This window comes from Manis javanica, chromosome 8 (genome assembly GCF_040802235.1).
Source record: "Manis javanica isolate MJ-LG chromosome 8, MJ_LKY, whole genome shotgun sequence".
Lineage (NCBI taxonomy): Eukaryota > Metazoa > Chordata > Mammalia > Pholidota > Manidae > Manis > Manis javanica.
This window is the reverse complement of record NC_133163.1, coordinates 92,972,843-92,991,608: the sequence shown is the minus strand read 5'-3', so window position 1 is coordinate 92,991,608 and position 18,766 is coordinate 92,972,843. Positions and strand designations below refer to the sequence as shown.

At 35.2% G+C, this 18,766-nt stretch overlaps 1 protein-coding gene across 4 annotated transcripts in view; it reads left to right on the top strand.

Moving 5' to 3' along the window:
- Positions 1–18,766, top strand: part of TTBK2 (tau tubulin kinase 2) — a 210,033-nt gene that overhangs the window by 75,807 nt on the left and 115,460 nt on the right. For 2 of the 4 annotated variants that reach the window (XM_073211699.1, XM_037018913.2), the window contains exon 2: positions 15,094–15,204. The exons of the other annotated variants lie outside the window; for them this stretch is intronic. In XM_073211699.1, the coding sequence (XP_073067800.1) occupies positions 15,163–15,204 (42 nt within the window). In that variant the 5' untranslated portion in view covers positions 15,094–15,162. The remainder of the gene's footprint in view (positions 1–15,093; positions 15,205–18,766) is intronic. 4 annotated transcript variants of the gene reach the window in all.

Sequence of the window (18,766 nt, the reverse complement as noted above, 5' to 3'; positions counted from 1 at the left end):
ATCCGAGCTAGGTATTTATTCTTTTTGATGAAATTGTAAATAGAATTGTTTTCAAACTTCTAGTTTGAAACTTTCTAGTAGGCCATTATTAGTATATCAAAACAAAATAGATTTCTGTATATCAACTTTGTATTTTGCAACTCTACTGAATTCATTTATTAGTTCTAATACTTTTTATTGGTGGAGTCTTTAGTATTTAGTATTTTGTAACTTTTACTGAATTCATTTATTAGCTCTAATACTTTTTTTTGGTGGGTCTTTAGACTACTTATAGTATGTCATCTGCAAATCATGACAATTTTACTACTTCTTTCACAATTTGGATGCCTTTTACTTTTTCTTGTCTAACTTCTGTGGCTAGAACTTCCAGAACTATGTTGAATAAAAGTGGTAGGAGTGGACATCCTTGTCTTGTTCCTAACTTAGAGAAAAAGCTTTCAGCTTTTCACCATTTATTATGATGCTATTTTTGAGATTGTTGTGTATATCCTTGATTAGGTTGAGGTATGTTCCTTCTATACCTACTTTGTTGAGAGTTTTGATGATGAATTGATCTTGATTTTTGTTAAATTCTTTTTTTTATGACATGGTCATATGGTTTTTATTCTTCCTGTTGTTAATGTGGTATATCATTGATTTGCAGATATTGAACCATTCTGGGAATCCCACTTGATCATGGTAAATGATCTTTTTTAATGTATTGTTTAATTTAGGTTGCTAATATTTTCTTGAGGATTTTTATATCTGTATTTATCAGAGATATTGGTCTGTGATTTTATTTTTTTGCAGTCTTTCTCTGGTTTGGTATCAGTAATGCTAACCTCATAAGATGATTTTGGAATCATTTCTCCCTCTTGGAGTAGTTTAGGAAGGTTAGGTACTAACTCTTAAGTATTTGGTGTAGTTCACCTGTGAAGCCATCTGGTTGTGGACTTTTATTTATTGGTAGTTTTTTGATTACTAGTTCAATTTCGTTACTAATAATTGGTCTATTCAAGTTTTCTATTTCTTCCTGCTTCAATCTTGGGGGATTGTATGCTTCTAGGATTTATCCATTTCTTCTAGGTTGTCCCACTTCTTGACATATAACTTTTCACAGTAATCTCTTATAATCCTTTGTGTTTTTGTGGTATTGGTTGTAACTTGTCTTTTATTTCTGATTTTATGGATTTGAGTTTTCCTTCTTTTCTTCCTGATGGGTCTGGCTAATGATTTATCAATTTTGTTCATCTTTTCAAACAACCAGATCTAAGTGTTTTTTTTTTTAGTCTCTAATTTATTTCTGCTTTGATCTAATTATTTCCTTCCTTCTACTAACTTTGGGCTTTGTTCTTCTTTTTCTTACATTTTTGGTGTAAGGTTAGATTATTAATTTAATATTTTTCTTGTTTCTTGAGGTAGGCCTGTATTGCTATATATTTTTGTTTTTGAACTGCTATTCTGTGTCCCAAAGATTTTAAGCCATTGTGTTTCTGTATTCATTTCTGTCCAGGTATTTTTTTATTTCCTCTTTGATTTCTTCATTTACCCACCCATTGGTTGTTTGGTAGCATGCTGTTTAGCCTCCACGTGTTTGTGTTTTTTTCCAGTTTTTTTCTTGTAATTGATTTCTAGTTTCATATCATTGTAGTCAGAAAAAAATGCATGATGTGATTTCAGTCTTCTTAAATTTATTGAGACTTGTTTAGTTCTAACATGTCCTGGAGAATGTTCCATGTGCACTTGAAAAGAATGTGTATACTACTATGTTTGGATGGAATGTCCATCGGGCCTAATGTATCATTCAAAGCCCCTGTTTCCTTATTGATTTTTCTGTCTGAATGATCTATCTGTTGATGCAAGTGGGTGTTAAAGCTCCCTCCTTATTGTATTTCTGTCACTTTCTCCCTTTATGTCAATTAATATTTAGTTGCTCCTATGTTGGGTATATAGATATTTACAGTTTTTCTATACTCCTGTTGGATATTACATGTCATTATATAATGCCCTTTTTTGTCTCTTTTTACAGTCTTTGTTTTGAAGTCTATTTTGTTTGATAAAAGTATTGCCACCTCAGTACTTTTTTCGCTTCCATTTGTATGGAATCTCTTTCTCCATCCTTTCACTTTCAGTCTCTGTATGTCTTTAGATCTGAAGTGTGTTTCTTGTAGAAGCAAACAGATGGGTCTTTTTTTTTTAATATACATACAGTCACCCTATGTCTTTTGATTGGAGCATTTAGATCATGTACATTTAGAGTAAGTTTTCCCTTTCAATATTTTCTTCTAGTTATGACCTTTTCTTTTCTGCTTAAGTCCCTTTAACATTTCTCATAAGGCTGGTTTAGTGATGAACTCCTTTAACTTTCATTTATCTGGAAAGCTCTGTCTCCTTCAGTTTTGAATGATCACCTTGCCTTGCCCAGTAGATCATTTTGGTTGTAGGTGTTTTCCTTTCAGCACTTTGAATATATTCTGCCACTCCTTTCTGGCCTGCAAAAGTTTCTGCTGAAAAAATCATTTGATAGCCTTATAGGGTTCCGCTTGTATGTAAGTAGTTACTTTCTTTTTGCTGCTTTTAAGATTCTCTATCTTTAATCTTTGACATTTTAATTATTATATCTTGGCATGGATCGCCTTAAGGTTTATCTTGCTTGGAGCTCCCTGTTTTTCCTGGACTGAATGTCTGTTTCCTTCCCCACATTAGGGAAATTCTCAACTATGATTTTTTCAAATAATTTTTCTGACCCTTTCTCACTCTCTCTTCTTTCTGGGATCCATATAATGTAAATGTTAATAAGTCTCATTGAGTTCATCCACTCATCTCACATCTGGTGACCATCTTTATAACCATTACTTTGAGCTCTTTATCAGGTTGATTGCTTACTTCTGTTTTATTTTATTCTCTTTTTGAAGTTTTGCCTTGTTCTCTTGTTTCAAGTATATTCTGTCTCCTCATTTTGACTTTTTGTGTTTATTTCTATGAATTAGGGGAAATAGCTCACTCTCTCTGTCTTGATGGAGTGACCTTTTGAGGAAATGTCCCCTGTGTAGAATACATGTGCCTAATAGTTTGGCTGACTGGCTAGAGTTGCAGGAGCCTTGGGCTGGGTGGTCCCAATGCACACTGTGCAGGGGTCACCCTGTTGGGACTGCTGGAGCTGAAGAGGGCATGGGCCAAGGATTTCTAGGGGTGCTCCACACAGGGAGCCCCTGACAGTATGGCTGGAAGTGTAGTGGGAGTCAGTTGGTGGTGTCACAGTGGGCGCTGTGCTTGTGCTTGGTTGGATAGCTGAAGTTTGGACGGGCGTGGGCAGGGTTTTCGCCTTGTTGGGATGGATGGAACAGGTACAGTTTGGGGTCCTGGAGTTCACTCATGCAGCTGGGTGGCTAGAACGCTGGACTTGCTTCCACCTGTGCTTTCAAGGTGGAGTGGGATTATAAACAATGGCACTCACCAGTACCTCTAACCCTGGAGAGAGTTCCAGTAGTTACCCAACTGCAGATACTCTAGGGTTAGTAAATTGTTTTCTTCACTTATATTCTAGTTGTCCTTTTAACCCCTATTTTTTCCTCTCTTTTTTAAATAGATGTATTCTTGATATACAATCCTATTTGGTTTCAAATATACAACACACTGGTTTAACAGTTACCCATACTATTAAATCCTAACCACCATTATTGCAGTTACCATATGTCAACATAGGAAGATGTTACAGAATCATTGGCTACATTCTCCATGCTGCACTACTATCTCATGACCAACTTAAATTATGATAGAGAATTTTTGTGTCCCTTTATCCCCCTCACCCTCCCACCCCATGGTAATCACCAGTCACTTCTCAGTGTCTATGAGTCTACTGCTGTTTTGTTCCTTCTGTTTTGCTTTGTTGTTTTTATATTCTACAAATAAATGAAATCATCTGGTATTTGTCTTTCTCTGCTTGGTTTATTTCACTGAGCATAATACTCTCTAGATCCATCCATGTTGTTGTAAATGGCAGTGTTTTTTTAATGGCTGAATAATATTCCATTGTGTATATGTACTACATCTTCTTCATCCATTCATCTATTGATGGACACTTAGCTTGCTTCCATTTCTTGGTTATTGTAAATAATGCAGCAGTAAACATAGAGGTGTACATATCTTTTTGAATCAGGGGTTTTGTTTTCTTCTGGTAAATTCCTAGAAGTGAAATTATTGGAACAGATGGTATTTCTATTTCTAGTTTTTTGAGGAACTTCCATACTGCTTTCCATGGCAGTTGCACCAGTTGACATTCCCACCTACAGTGTAGGAGTGTTCTCTTTTCTCCACATCCTCACCAACATTTGTCATTTCTTGTCTTTTGGTTGGTGGCCATTCTAACTGGTGTGAGGTGATATTTCATTGTGGCTTTGATTTGCATTTCCCTGATAATTAATGATATGGAGCATCTTTTGATGTGCCTTTTCATCATTTCTTTGGAGAAGTGTCTGTTCAGATCCTCTGCCCATTTTTTATCTGAGTTATTTGTTTTTTTTGGTGTTGAGCTATATGAGATCTTTATATATTTTGAATGTTAACCCCTTATCAGAAGTTGTTTATGAATATATCTTCCCATACTGTAGGATGCCTTTTTGTTCTACTGATGCTGCCCTTTGCTATACTGTAGCTTTTTAGTTTGATGTAATCCCACATTTTTTATTTTGGTTCCCTTGCCCTAGAAAATGTGGCCAGGAAAAGAAATGCTCATACTTAACATTCAAGAGATTTTTGCCTATGCTTTCTTCTAAGAGTTTCATGGTTTCATGAATTACATTAAGGTCTTTGATCCATTTCGAGTTTACTTTTGTATGTGAAGTTAGAGTGTAATCCAGTTTCATTCTTTTACACGTAGCTGTCCAGTTTTCCCAACACCAGTTATTGAAGAGGCTTTCTTTTCCCCATTGTATATTCATGACTCCTTTATTATATGTTAATTAACCATATATGTATGGGTTTATATCTGGGCTCTCTATTCTGTTCCATTGATCCATGAGCCTGTTCTTGTGCCAGTACAATACTGTTTTGATTACTGTAGCTTTGTAATATACCTTGAAGTCAGGGAGTATAATACTCCCAGGTTTATTCTTCCTTCTCAGGATTGTTTTGGCTATTTGGTATTTTTTGTGGTTCCATATGAATTTTGGAATTATTTATTCTAGTTCATTGAAAAATACAGTTGGTATTTTGATAGGGATTGCATTGAGTCTGTAAATTGCTTTGGGCAGGATGACCATTTTGATAATATTAATTCTTCCTACTCATGAGCACAGGATAGATTTCCATTTATTGGTATCTTCTTTAATTTCTCTCATGAGTGTCTTATAGTTCAGAGTACAGTTCTTTCACTTCCTTGGTTAGGTTTATTCATAGATATTTTATTCTTTTTGATGCAACTGTAAATGGAGTTGTTCTCCTAATTTTTCTTTGTGCTAGTTCATTGTTAGTATATAAGAATGCAATAGATTTTTGTGTGTTAATTTTGTATCCTACAACTTTGCTGAATTCAGTTCTAATAGTTTTTTGGTGGAGTCATTAGGGTTTTCTGTATATAGTATCATGTCATCTGTAAATAATGACAGTTTTACTTCTTCCTTACCAGTTTGGATGCCTTTTATCTCTTTGTTTGATTGCCATGCCTAGGACTTTCAGTACTTTGTTGAATAAAAGTGGTGAGAGTGGACACACTTGTCTTTTTCCTGATCTTAGAGGAAAAGCTTTCAACTTTTTGCTGCTAAGTATGATGTTGGCTATGGGTTAGTCATATATAGCCTTTATTATGTTGAGATACTTTCCCTCTATACCCATTTTCTTGAGAGTTTTTTTTATCGTGAATGGTTGTTGAATTTTGTCAAATGCTTTTTTAGTATCTATTGATATGATCATGTGATTTTTTCCTTCTTTTTGTTAATGTGCTATATGATAATGATTAGTTTATGAATATTATACCATCCTTGCATCCCTAGAATAAATCCTACTGGTTGTGATGAATGAACCTTTTGATGTATTTAACCACTTTTTTTTCCTATGCACCAGGGCAGATGAATCTGCACTTCAGTCCCTCAGTGATATATCTCCCTGCTTCTGTTCCTAGCATTGGGGGTATGGGGTTCCCGTTGTTACTGTGTCTCCATCTCTCCTGCTGTTTCTGTGTGGTCTCTTTATACTTTATTGAGCAGAAGTTGTTCAATCAGCCTTCATTTCTTCAGGAGGAATTGCTTTATATGTAGATGTAGATTCAATGTGTCTTTACATGTAAGGTGGTGAATTCAGAGTCATCTTATGTTGCCAATTTGGATACCCCTCTTGATGTTCACCTTTGATAGTATGTCTAAGGATTTGTTTGTTTACAAGTTAAAAAGATATTTGATGATGAATTTAGCCTGAACCCTAAGTTTTGTTCCTTTTAATAAATCAATTCCCCTTTTCAAAATGTACATAATATCTTTTTCTGGATTCCTTCAGTGCTCAATTTTCTCAGTTCATGCTTAACTCTTATTCCTAGTATGTTCCTTTTCCATTGGCCCTAAGATATGAAGTCCTTAGAATTTTAACCCATCTTTTCTGAATGACTTTGCCTGTGCTACTACATCAGATAACTCTTTTCAAGGCTGTCTGGACTATCATGGATGTATCGTACAATTGAATACAAGATAGACTATTGAACCAAGCCAGACTCCTGAATTGTACTTGATTTTTACAAATGTGTTTACAAATGTGTTTGAGTCACTTCTAAACTAAACCATCTTTCTATAGGCTTATTAGGTAGTATTTCTCCTTTGTTCAGCTATTATTCTCTATAGCATCTCTAGAAGATAAAACCATATAACTTACAGAGCTGTTCTTTTTGCTAACATCATTATTCAGAGATGTATCTCTGTATAACCATTTATTCGTGTTACTTCCTTCTGTCTATTTGTGGCTTATACTATCTTCAGACCTTTACTTTTCAATTTAATTTGCTTTGAAACTATATGTAAAGGGGATAATTGCCTCCCTAGTCTGTTAGATTCTTTTTTTTTCTACTCTTGCCCATCTTCAATAAATGTTTTATTTATTTACAGTGACATCCAGCCTTTCTTTACTTATCCATTTTCATCATCTCTTGAATCTTACCGGAACTCTCTTTTTTCTTTTTTATAAATACAGTTTTATTTGCAGTGTTATTGTAAGAGGAAAAAACATTCTTTCTTATGATTTCAAATCTAATCTAATTAAAAATTCTGCAGTACCTAAAGAAACAACCATCAATATTTTTCAGAAAATTAGATTTCCATTCCAATCTTAACAGAATTTGACACATGTCTAGGATCATCCAGTGAGACAGACAAAGCTTAAATTTGTTTTTTCTCTGACTTTTTATTGTAAGAAATTTAAAACATACACAGAATAGAAATATATAATGAACATTCATGTACCCAGTACTCAACTTCATGAGTCGTAAGTATCAGTATTTGTCCAATCTTGTTGCATTTATATCCTCCTTCAACAGTTTTCCCAATTTGCTATGGTATTTGAAAGAAATTCTAGAAATCATGTTATCTGTAAATACTTAAGTATCTGCATGTAACAGATATGGGCTTTTTTAAATGAAAATATTCTTTATTTCATATAGCTGTGAATTACCAACAAGTTAATAGATTTGTGGGACTTGGAAACATATCTTACTTTGACAGACATTATTTTACCTATGAGAGCTTTGTTGATAATTAATCATTTCAACAATTCATTAAATTGTAGCATATCTATTGGAGCATAGAAAGTCTTAAGTCTCTTGTCCCCACCAAACAAACAAAAAAAACGGAGTGGTACCACAGTAGAGGTAGTTTATGTTAAACATTAGGAAAATATGAGAGATCTGTGTAATTGGAAAAAATGAAATAATAATGCCATGGAAACTCCTCATGTGACCAGTTTAAGAATGGATTGGAGAACTTCATTGGAGAGCAAGCCCATGTCCCAGTTTCTTTTAGTCATCTTTACTATTAGGACCATTTTAGTGTACAAAAAAATTGAGCAGAAAGTATAGAGTTCCCATATATGCCCTCCCTACCTGTAATTTCCCCCATTATTAATGTCTTTCATTAGTGTGGTACATTTGTTAGAATTGGTGAACAAATATTGACACATTATTATTAATTAAAGCCTGTAATTTACATCAGGGGACACTTCTTTTAAGTAACATAAACACTGTAGTCTAAAACACCTAGTAAAACTTATTTTTCATTGCTATCTAAAAGTTAGCCAGTGTTTTATTTCTGTCATTGTTTCAAATATATCATTTTATAGTTTACTTATTCAAATCAAGATTAGCATACATAGTAGACACATTGCATTTGGGTGACATATCTCTTAAGTCTCTCTTAATATTCCCTATCTTTTTGTTTTTTTGTTTGACCTTGTATTTGGCCATGTGTTTGTTGAAGAATGAAGTTCTCAGTTTGATAGAATAGCCTAAAATCTGGATTTGACTGATTGCTTCTGTGTCTTTTAGCTTGTCCCCCTGTCCTCTATTATTTCCTGTGAACTGGGAAGATCCAGAGGCTTAAAGATATTCATGTTGTTGTTGTTGTTTTTGGTAAGAGTACATGGTCTAGATCCACTGTTTCTCTAGAGGTTCCAAAAGTGAATTTTCTGATTCTTTCATTCCTTCCAAATTTTTGAACTGAAATTATTCTAAGTAGAAACTTTATTTCATTAGCTGTTTCTCCTGAAATATAGTTACTGCAAGAAGGGCTCCATAAAAGCTTGTTTTTCTTGCCTTTTATTCACCAATTTTCAGAATGAGTTGTTTTTGTAAGATCAGTGAGTGGCTTTTTATTTGAATATCACTATAAACTTATGGTTTTTATATATTCTATGTCAACCTCTTGCAGTCATTATTCTACTGTTGCTCAAATTTTCATGTTTTGGCTAGCTGCAGCCCTTGAAAGTTGGCTTCTGTATCCTTCTGATGTAATGCCAGTGTTCTTTGCTATCACCCTTGCTTTCTGTCATGGTACATATTTCAGGCTTTTTTTTAAGTCTCCCTGTGCCATATTTGGAGGAACCCCTGTTTCTCAAAGAAGTCCTGTTTCTCGTATTGGGAAACAATTGAGACTACAGGATGGGCACTAGACCACTAATTGCTATTGGACCAACACATTGCTCTCAGTAGGTTTCCAATAAGCACTAGATTTTGTTTGGTTTATTTATTTATTTTTTGTGGATTGAACTTTTAAAAAATTGAGGTATTATTTTATGTCACTTAAAAAATTTTTTATTAAGGTATTATTGATCTACACTCTTATAAAGGTTTCACATGAAAAAACAATGTGGTTACTACATTTACCCATATTATCAAGTCCCCATCCATACTCCAATACAGTCACTGTCCATTAGTGCAACAAGATGCCACAAATTCACTATGAGCCTTCTGTGTGCTACACTGTCTTCCCCATGATGCCCCCCACACCATGTGTCCCAATTATAATACCCCTCAATCCCCTTCTCCCTCCCTCCCCTTTGGTAACTGCTAGTCCCTTCTTTGAGTCTGTGAATCTGCTGCTGTTTTGTTCCTCAGTTTTGCTTCATTGTTATACTCCAAAAATGAGGGAAATCATTTAATACCTGTCTTTCTCCACCTGGCTTATTTCACTGAGCATAATACTCTCTAGCTCCATCCATGTTATTGCAAATGGTAGAATTTGTTTTCTTCGTATGGCTGAATAATATTCCATTGTGTATATGTACCACATCTTTATCCATTCATCTACTGATGGACACTTAGGTTGCTTCCATTTCTTGGCTATTGTAAATAGTACTGCGATAAAAATGGAGTGCACTTGTGGATTTTACATTTTCTTTGTATAATTTATTTCTAGTTTCATATCTAGAAAATCTGAGAAAATCATATCTGAGAAGCTGGTTGGTGCAATTTCAATCATTTTGAATTTACTGAGGCTCATTTTGTGGCCTAGTATATGATGTATTCTTGAAAATGTTCCATGTGCACTTGAGAAGAATGTGTATCCTGCTGCTTTTGGTTGGAGAGTTCTGTAAATGTCTGTTAGATCCATCTGTTCTAATGTGTTGTTCACTGCCTCTGTCTCCTTACTTATTTTCTGTCTGGTTGATCTGTCCTTCAGAGTGAATGAAGTGTTGAAGTCTTGTAGAATAAATGCATTGCAATCTATTTCTTTTAATTCTGTCAGTATTTGTTGCACATATGTTGGTGCTCCTGTGTTGGGTGCAAAGATATTTATATTGGTTATATCCTCTTGTTTGATTGACCCCTTCTTCATTATGTAATGTCCTTCTTTGTCTCTTGTGACTTTCTTTGTTTTTGAAGTCTATTTTGTCTGATACTAGTACTGCAACTCCTACTTTTTTCTCCCTATTAATTGCATGAAATATCTTTTTCCACCCCTTCACTTTCAGTATGTGTATGTCTTTGGTTTGAAGTGAGTCTCTTGTAGGCAGCGTGTAGACGGACCTTGTGTTTTTATCCATTCAGTGACTCTGTCTTTTGATTGGTGCGTTCAGACCCTTTACATTTAGGGTGATTATCAATAGGTATGTACTTATTGCCATTGCAGGGTTTAGATTCGTGGTTATCAAAGGTTCAAGTGCAACCTCATTACTATCTAAGAGTCTAACTTAACTCACTTAGTATGCTATTGGAAACACAATCTAAAGGTTCTTTTTCTTCTCTTTTTACTTCCTCCTCGAATCTTTGTATATTAGGTATCAGATTCTGTACTCTTTGTTCCTTGACTGACTTTGGGAGTAGTTGATTTAATTTTGCATTTGCTTAGTAATTAATTCTTCTACTTTCTTTACTGTGGTTTTATTACCTCTAGTGACAGCTATTTAGCCTTAGGAACACTTCCATCTATAGCAGTCCCCCCAAAATACAGTGTAGAGATGGTTTGTGGGAGGAAAGTTCTCCCAACTTTTGCTTATATGGAAATTGTTTCATGCTTCCTTCAAATTTAAATGATATTCTTGCCGGGTAGAGTATTTTTGGTTTGAGGCCCTTCTGCTTCATTGCATTAAATATGTCGTGCCACTCCCTTCTGGCTTGTAAGGTTTCTGTTCGAAATCTGATGATAGCTTGATGGGTTTTCCTTTGTATGTGATCTTATTTCTCTCTCCGGTTGCTTTTAGTGGTCTGTCCTTATCCTTGATCTTTGCCGTTTTAATTATTATATGTCTTGGTGTTGTCTTCCTTGGGTCCCTTGTGTTGGGACATCTGTGCACCTCCACAGCCTGAGAGACTATCTTCTTCCCCAGAGTGGAGAAGCTTTCAGCAATTACCTCCTCAAAGACACTTTCTATCCCTTTTCTCTCACTTCTCCTCCTGGTACCCCTTTATTATGAAAATTGTTCTGTTTGGATTGGTCACACAATTCTCTCAATATTCTTTCATTCCTAGAGATCCTTTATTCTCTCTGTGCTTCAGCTTTTTTGTATTCCTCTTCCCTGATTTCTATTCCATTTATCTACTCCTCCACCATATCTAATCTGCTTTTAAATCTCTCCATTGTATTCTGTAGTGGTTGGATCATCATCCTGAATTCGTTCTTGGGTTCTTAAATATTTTTCTGTATATCCATGAGCATGTTTATGATTTTTATTTTGAAATCTTTTTCAGGAAGATTAATGAGTTCGGTTTCACTTGACCCTTTTTCTGATGTTTGTGGGATTTGGGTTTGAACCAGTTTCCTTTGATGTTTCATATTTGTATGTAGCACCCTGTAGTACCCAGAAGCTCTACTCTCTGGAGCTGCTCAGCTCCTGGAGCATATTGGGTGTTGCAGGGGAGTGGTGCTGGTGCCTCTGGGAGGAAAGAGCTGTTTCCTGCTTCCCAGCTGCTATGCCTGTTTCCACTGCCAGAACCAGTGGGCTGAACACACAGTTGTAAGCCCCTCTGCTTTCTGTTTGTAGCTGCCATTAGGCGGGGCTTCCCTCTGGCTGGCCTGATGCCACTGCAGGGGCTTCCGGTTTGTGTGCCAGGTGCCGGCTGGCCAGAAGGAAGGTCCAGCAGGTTGTGTTTCATGGTGGGGTGCCTTAGAGCTTCATAGCCAGCCAGGGAGATGGAGCGCCTGAAGCTCCTGAAAGTTCCAAACCTGCTGGGCAGATTGTGCCAGACAATTTTGTCAACCTGTCCTTTCTCCTGAGCAGTAAGATTTGTGCAATCCTTGCCCCTTTAGTAGCTCTCTCACTGTTAGCAAGTCTCTCAGGCTGCCCACCTTTCTTTGTCCCAGAGCGGCTTAATATGGATCCCTGTTTTCCACAAGGGGCTGGAATCTCAATCTCTTCAGGTATTCTACCTGTCTTAGCTTTCCAACCCCACTTACCAGCAGAACAGCATGCAGTGTCAGTTTGTGCTCCCAGAGAAGATCTCCAGTGCTAGGTTTTCAGCAGTCCCAGGCCTCCACTCTCTCCCCGTTCCGTTTCTCTTCCTTCCGCTGGTGTGCTGGGTTGGGGGAAGTGCTTGAGTCTCGCTGGCTCACGGCTTTGGTATATGGTCCTGTTCTGTGAGCTGTGTTCTTTTCTCCAGGTGTTTGCAGTCTGGTGCATCCTTCTTTCCTGTTCCTCTTTCAGGATTAGTTGTATTAATTATATTTTTGTATTTTATTTGATTTTAGGAGGAGGCCTTTGTCTCACCTGTCACACCACCATCTTTAATGTTTGGTTTATTCTTATGTGCACTTTTCAGTTGGTTTGCATTTAAAAAATTATATTTGTGTTTTCTTATTAATTGCAAGCCTCCTAAAGGGCAGGAATTCTGTACACTTAAATTTGACATTTATATTATGCTTGGTGGCAAAATGGTAGCACAAAGTAGCTTTGCATTTCATGATAGCATACATTTATATATAGAGAATGGGAGAATAGGATAACATAATTCTGATTTCTGATTGTTGTTTTCTTCATAAACTTAATTTTTTGTAAGAAAAAGAAAGAAGAGGTTCAGAATTATTGCTGAAGTGTTTTATAAATTCTAGTTGATAATGGTACCTTTGGATGGCCATGGCTTAGGTTCTCAAAGCCGTATAATACTGAGATTCAACTCTTCATTGTTATAAAGGATAGTCACTTGGGTCTTCTGGAAAGATAGTTCTTGTTTTAATTTTTTTTTTAAGTATTTAAATATAGGTGGATCTAATGTTTTCAGGATTTAGAATACTGTAATATCACTATAATTTATGCTTCATATATCTTTTCATCAAAGGACGTCTTCCTAGGATTTTTTTTTTTTGGTATCATTAATCTACAATTACATGAGGAACATTATGGTTACTAGACTCCCTCCATCACCGAATTTCCCCCACATACACCATTTGTTTCATCAAAGATGTGTTAGGAGATTTCTGAGGTCTTTATCTGCTCAGTATATTCATTTTAACATTTTTGTACTTGAAAGATTTAATATCATCTGCCTGGTTGGGGATTTGTCTATTCATTACTCAGTTTGGGTTTAGAGAAATGACATATAAGCAATAGAATAGGTCTAGATTATTTTCAGGAACAGAGATCCATTTCCTTAAAAGAGAATATAATGTGTATATGTATATGTTTGTCTTTGAATACATGTACACATGTATTGTATGTGCTTTATATGCACAAAGAAAGTCTGAAATCATATAGAATTCAAGAAGCCTTTGGGAATGGAATTAGAGGGACCAGGAAAGGAGAGCATCTTTTACTTATTTCCCTTTATGCCCTAGATACTTAAGAAATTTAAACAAGTAATACCAACAGTTCTTTTGTAATAAAAGTGTAACATAATGATAATTATAAATAACTTCACAGCCCATTCTTACTTTTTCAATGCTTGAAAATACAAAGTAAATTAATGTAGGGCAGTGTATTTAATTAAAAAACTCATTTGTTTTGCCAACTTACTTTATAATTGGTTGGTAATATCTTATTTGTGGGAGATCTGTAGCAGTGTTTAAGTGCTTATTATATGCTAGGAACAGTGCTATTGAATGCTAGACTCATTCATACTTGTTTTAATGTCTTTATCTATCTTTAGTTCATGTGTATGGCCTCCCTCTCTATAGCCCTCTTTGAGAGTGTAAATGTTTATAATAAAGAATACAAAAATCAAATAGAAGAATAAAGTGAAAAGTAGTTTCCTTTCTCTTAGCCCCTCACTCTCCTTCAAAGTTAAACCACTGTTAGTGGTTTCTTGTGTTTTTTCAGAAACATTCAATATATATTATAATCTGTCCATGCACATACAAACAATCATATAATATATAGGATATATGTAATGCTGTAGAATAGCCCATATATCATATGATTTAATATATGATTATGATATGATTCTATACGTGTATATACCATATCCCCCAGTGATACGTGGAATCATTATATATATATATATATATATATATATATATGTAGTTATGCAACTTGATGTCACTTTGGATTCAGATAGTAAGACTCATTTTCTGTGTACCTTTATGTGCTGCAGCAGGAGCCATCATATAAAAATCCCCAACGTTTGCTAAGACACCTCAGGGCCTTCCTTTTCTCAGATAGAGTCCACTCAGCTTAGTGTGGCATACAAGACTTGGAATTGACATCTGCCTGCTTTTCTAACCTCTTTTCTTGAAACTGCTGGGCTTGTACTCAGAGTGTCGGTCATCCTGAACTTCTTTCAGTTGCTTAAACAGTTTATGGCATCTCATCTGCAATCTGCTTCCTCTGTCCCATAGTTTGGATAATTCCTACTTTTCTTACTTCTTTAAAAAATCTTAACCATCCTAATATTTATAAAAATCCATAAGTAAAGTAAGATTTAAAGAAATAAAGCAAAGTATAATTAAAAGCTTCACTTTTTTCCTAATTATATTATTTTCCAAAGTGCATATGCTTAAAAAAAATGCAATCCTACTAGCTTGCTCATTTCTCTTCAGTAAGATTATTACAGAACTTATTTATTTTTTATTTTTTATTTCTTACAGTCAAAGTTGTAGAAGTAGTGTAAATAATCAGTTCTACAAAGTTGGTTATGAAAAACAGTAGTCCAGGTTCTGGTTCCAGATAAGATGGAGTAAGCACACTTCACCCTGTCTCTCCCACTGAATGCAGCTATAAAACCTGGACAGAATGCTTGGAATGACTATTTGAGGACTCTGCAAAATAAATAGTAGGAGGCATATGGGGAAGAAGACCACAATTCAAAGTACTACTGAACCGATGGTGAGTTTACCATTTTTTTCCTTCCAGTGTGCCCCAGCCTGAACTTAATGTATCCTGAAACTTGGAAGTGAGCATTATTAACGTGGACAGAGAAAACATGAGGAGAAGCCCTGTAGTTCTGACTCAAGGAGCAGGAAGGGGTCTCCTAATGCTCAGAGAAAATGTGGCAATCCCACGGTTTTCTTTTTTCCTTTTCTTCATTTTCTTGTACCCCAGGCCTCAAGCAATCCTTGCAGCAGCTGCAGTGGCCTCAGTGGCCTAAATTTCAGAGGTAGGAGAAACCTTCCTTTCAGGTTGGAAGACCTATGGTCTCAAGAGAATGGGGCAAATCCCATTGTTTTTCTTCTCCCTCTGCTTTCCTGTTGCTTGGTCCTGGTATGGATGCACTCATGGAAAGTAATTGGCAGTGAACTGGGTTCAGAAGCCCCAGCTTTCTGCTGAAGACTGGAAAGGGAATTCCCCAAAGAACTGAAAGAGTGCAAGAGAATGAGGAGCTTGGGAAACTGACTGCTTACAGTAATTTATGGGGTTCTGCACTGACTTTCAAGCTATGAATGCATACGTCTGATGCTAAACAGTGTGCATAAACATTGAGGACTGAATTATGGGAAGGACCACACCCCCACAAGTGCCAAACTGGATACTGCGTGGGACAGTTACAGAATACTTTCAGTATGACTGCAAAGGCTTAGCAAACTGAATTGAAATTGGAAATACAACCCACAGAAGGCTAGCCAGAGCCTGAAGTATGAGCCAAGTGGGTCATACTGGCTAAAACAGAAACACCAACACTCCGTGGGACTTATATAAGACCCAGAGTCTCATAATATCCAAAATATCCAGAATATAATTTACAATTATTCAGCTTAAAAAGAACCATAAAAATCTGAACTCACATGGGAAAAGATAGAAAACAGATGTCAATGATGCCAAGGTCACACATGTTAAAAATTCTTATGTCAAGACGACTTTTAAAATCACCTATTATGACCACGTTCCAGGAATGAATGAGTGGAAAGATAGAAAGTCTCAACAAATAAATAGAAGATATAAAGAACAACAAAATGGAAACTTTAGAACTGAGAAATATATTAATGGAAATGAAAAACTCACTAAATGGGCTCAATAGCAGAGTAGACATGACAGATGAAAAGAGTCCATGAACTTGAAAAAATAAAATAAAAATGATCTAGTTTGAACAATGGAGAGAAAAAGTAAAAAATACCCTTGGGGACATTAAAGACTTGGTCATAGAGTCTAACATTTGTGTCATCAGATACCCAAAATGAAAAGAGAATAAGTGTGGTCCATCAAAAATATTTGAAGAAGTAATGGCATACAGATTGGAAATGAAGAAATAAAACTATCCCTATTTGCAGATGGCATGATTTTCTATACAGAAAATCCCAAGAAATCCACAAAAAATTCACTGAATAAAAGAGCTTAATAAGTGATTCAAGGTCAACCCAAAAAAAGTCAACCATATTTCTATACACTAGTAATAAATAATTGAAAACTCAGTTAAAAAAACATTTACAATAGCTCCCCCAAATGAAATATTTACATATAAATGTAACAAAATATGTATATTATCTCTATGCTGCAACTATAGAACCCTGATTTTTTTAAAAATCAGATTTAAGTAAATGGAGAGGCAAGTTGCATTCATGAATTAGAAGATTCATTAGAATAATGGTATTGATTCTCCTCAAGTTGATCTATAGATTTAATGCAATACCAAGAAAAACCTCAACAGCACTGTTTATAAAGTGATTGTAAAATTTCTTTAGAAAGGCAAAAGACCTAGGCTAGTCAAAACAATTTTGAAAAAGAAAAATGTTGGAAAAATCAAATACAGTTTTCAAACTTAGATACAAAGTTACCAATATCAAGACTGTGGTACTGGCAAAGGGATAGACATATGATAAATAAATAAAATAGAACAGAGATTCCAAAAACAGACCCACACAAATATGGCCACTAAGTTTTTACAAGTTACAAAGTAGAAGAAATACAGTCTTTGCAACAGTTGGGTTGGAACAATTAAACATCCACATGCAAAAAATAATGGACCTCAATTTAAATTACACACCTTGTACAAAAATAACTTAAAATATACCACACATCTGAATGTGAAATATAAAATTGTACAGCTTTTAAAGAGAAAATATAGGAGAAGATCTTTGTGACCTGTTTTGTAGGCAAAAAGTTCTTCCGAATGACACCAAAAGTATGATTCATAAAAGAAGAAGTTGATGAATTGGACTTCATAAATTTAAAAACTTTGTTTGCAAAGGACACTATTTAAAGAGAATGGAAGGCAGATTATAGACTGGGAGAAAAAGTTTAGAAACCATATACTTGTAAAGGACTTATAGTCACAGTATGTAAAGAACTGAAAACTCAACAGTAAGAAAACAATGCAATTATAAATGTAAGGTTTTGGGAAGATATACAGTGGCAGATCAGCTCATGAAAAGATACTTAGCATAACTAGTCATTAGGGGAATGCATATTAAAACAATAGTAAGTTACTACTGTGCATCCATTAGAATGACTTAAATTAAAACTATTGACAATACCAAGTACTGACAAGGATTTGGGACAGCTGGAGCCCTCATACATTGCTGTTGGGATGCAATTTCTTTGGAAAACAATGAAATAAATGCTTACCATATATTAAATATGAATTTACTGTGTGACCCAGCAATTCCACTCTTAGGCATTTACTGTAGTGAATGAAAATTTATGTTCATATACAAGCATGTACATGAATATATTTATCAGTTTTCATTCCCCAAAATATGTTCATCAAAGAGTAAATGGATAAATCAACCATGTTATATCCATACAAGGGAATACTATTCAGCAATAAAAATGAATGACTGCTGATACCCACAACTCTTAATTTCTTCTTCTTAGGGAATTCTGAGGAATATTTTAGTCTGCTGCAATCAGGCCTGGTTATTTTGTATGTTCACAACTATCATCCTTGGATCTCTCCTCAATGTTTTCCTGGGGATTCCCTTGGCTTCACTTTTGTATTATATACTTTGTTGAACTGCATTCTCTTTTCTGTTTATTCTCATTTTACTGAAGTACCCCTTTGCTAGCTTCCTGAGTAAAGGGTGCGTGATAATTATATGTTTGAGACCTCTTTTATTTGTCTGCAAGTATTTTTATCCTACTTCAATGTTTAAATGAAGAACTGCATATAGAATTATGGATTAAAAATAATTTTACTTCAGAAATTTTACTTCAAACTCACTGTAGTGATTGAGAAGTGTAATTCCATTATGATTTTTATTCTGTGGCAAATTGTAAGTTTTTCTTTTTTCCCAGCATTCTGCAGTTTCATGATGATATACCATGGTGTGGGTGTATTTTCCTCTAGGTGTCCTTTACTCAAACTCATGATCTGAAGGTTTTTATTGTGAAGTTTTCTTGAATTATTTTGTTGGTGCTTTCCACTACTCTATTTCTCTGTCTTCTCTTCTGGAATATTTGTTATACAGATTTTGAGCTTCTTGGAGTGTTCCCCTAATTCTTTATCTTTTCTCAC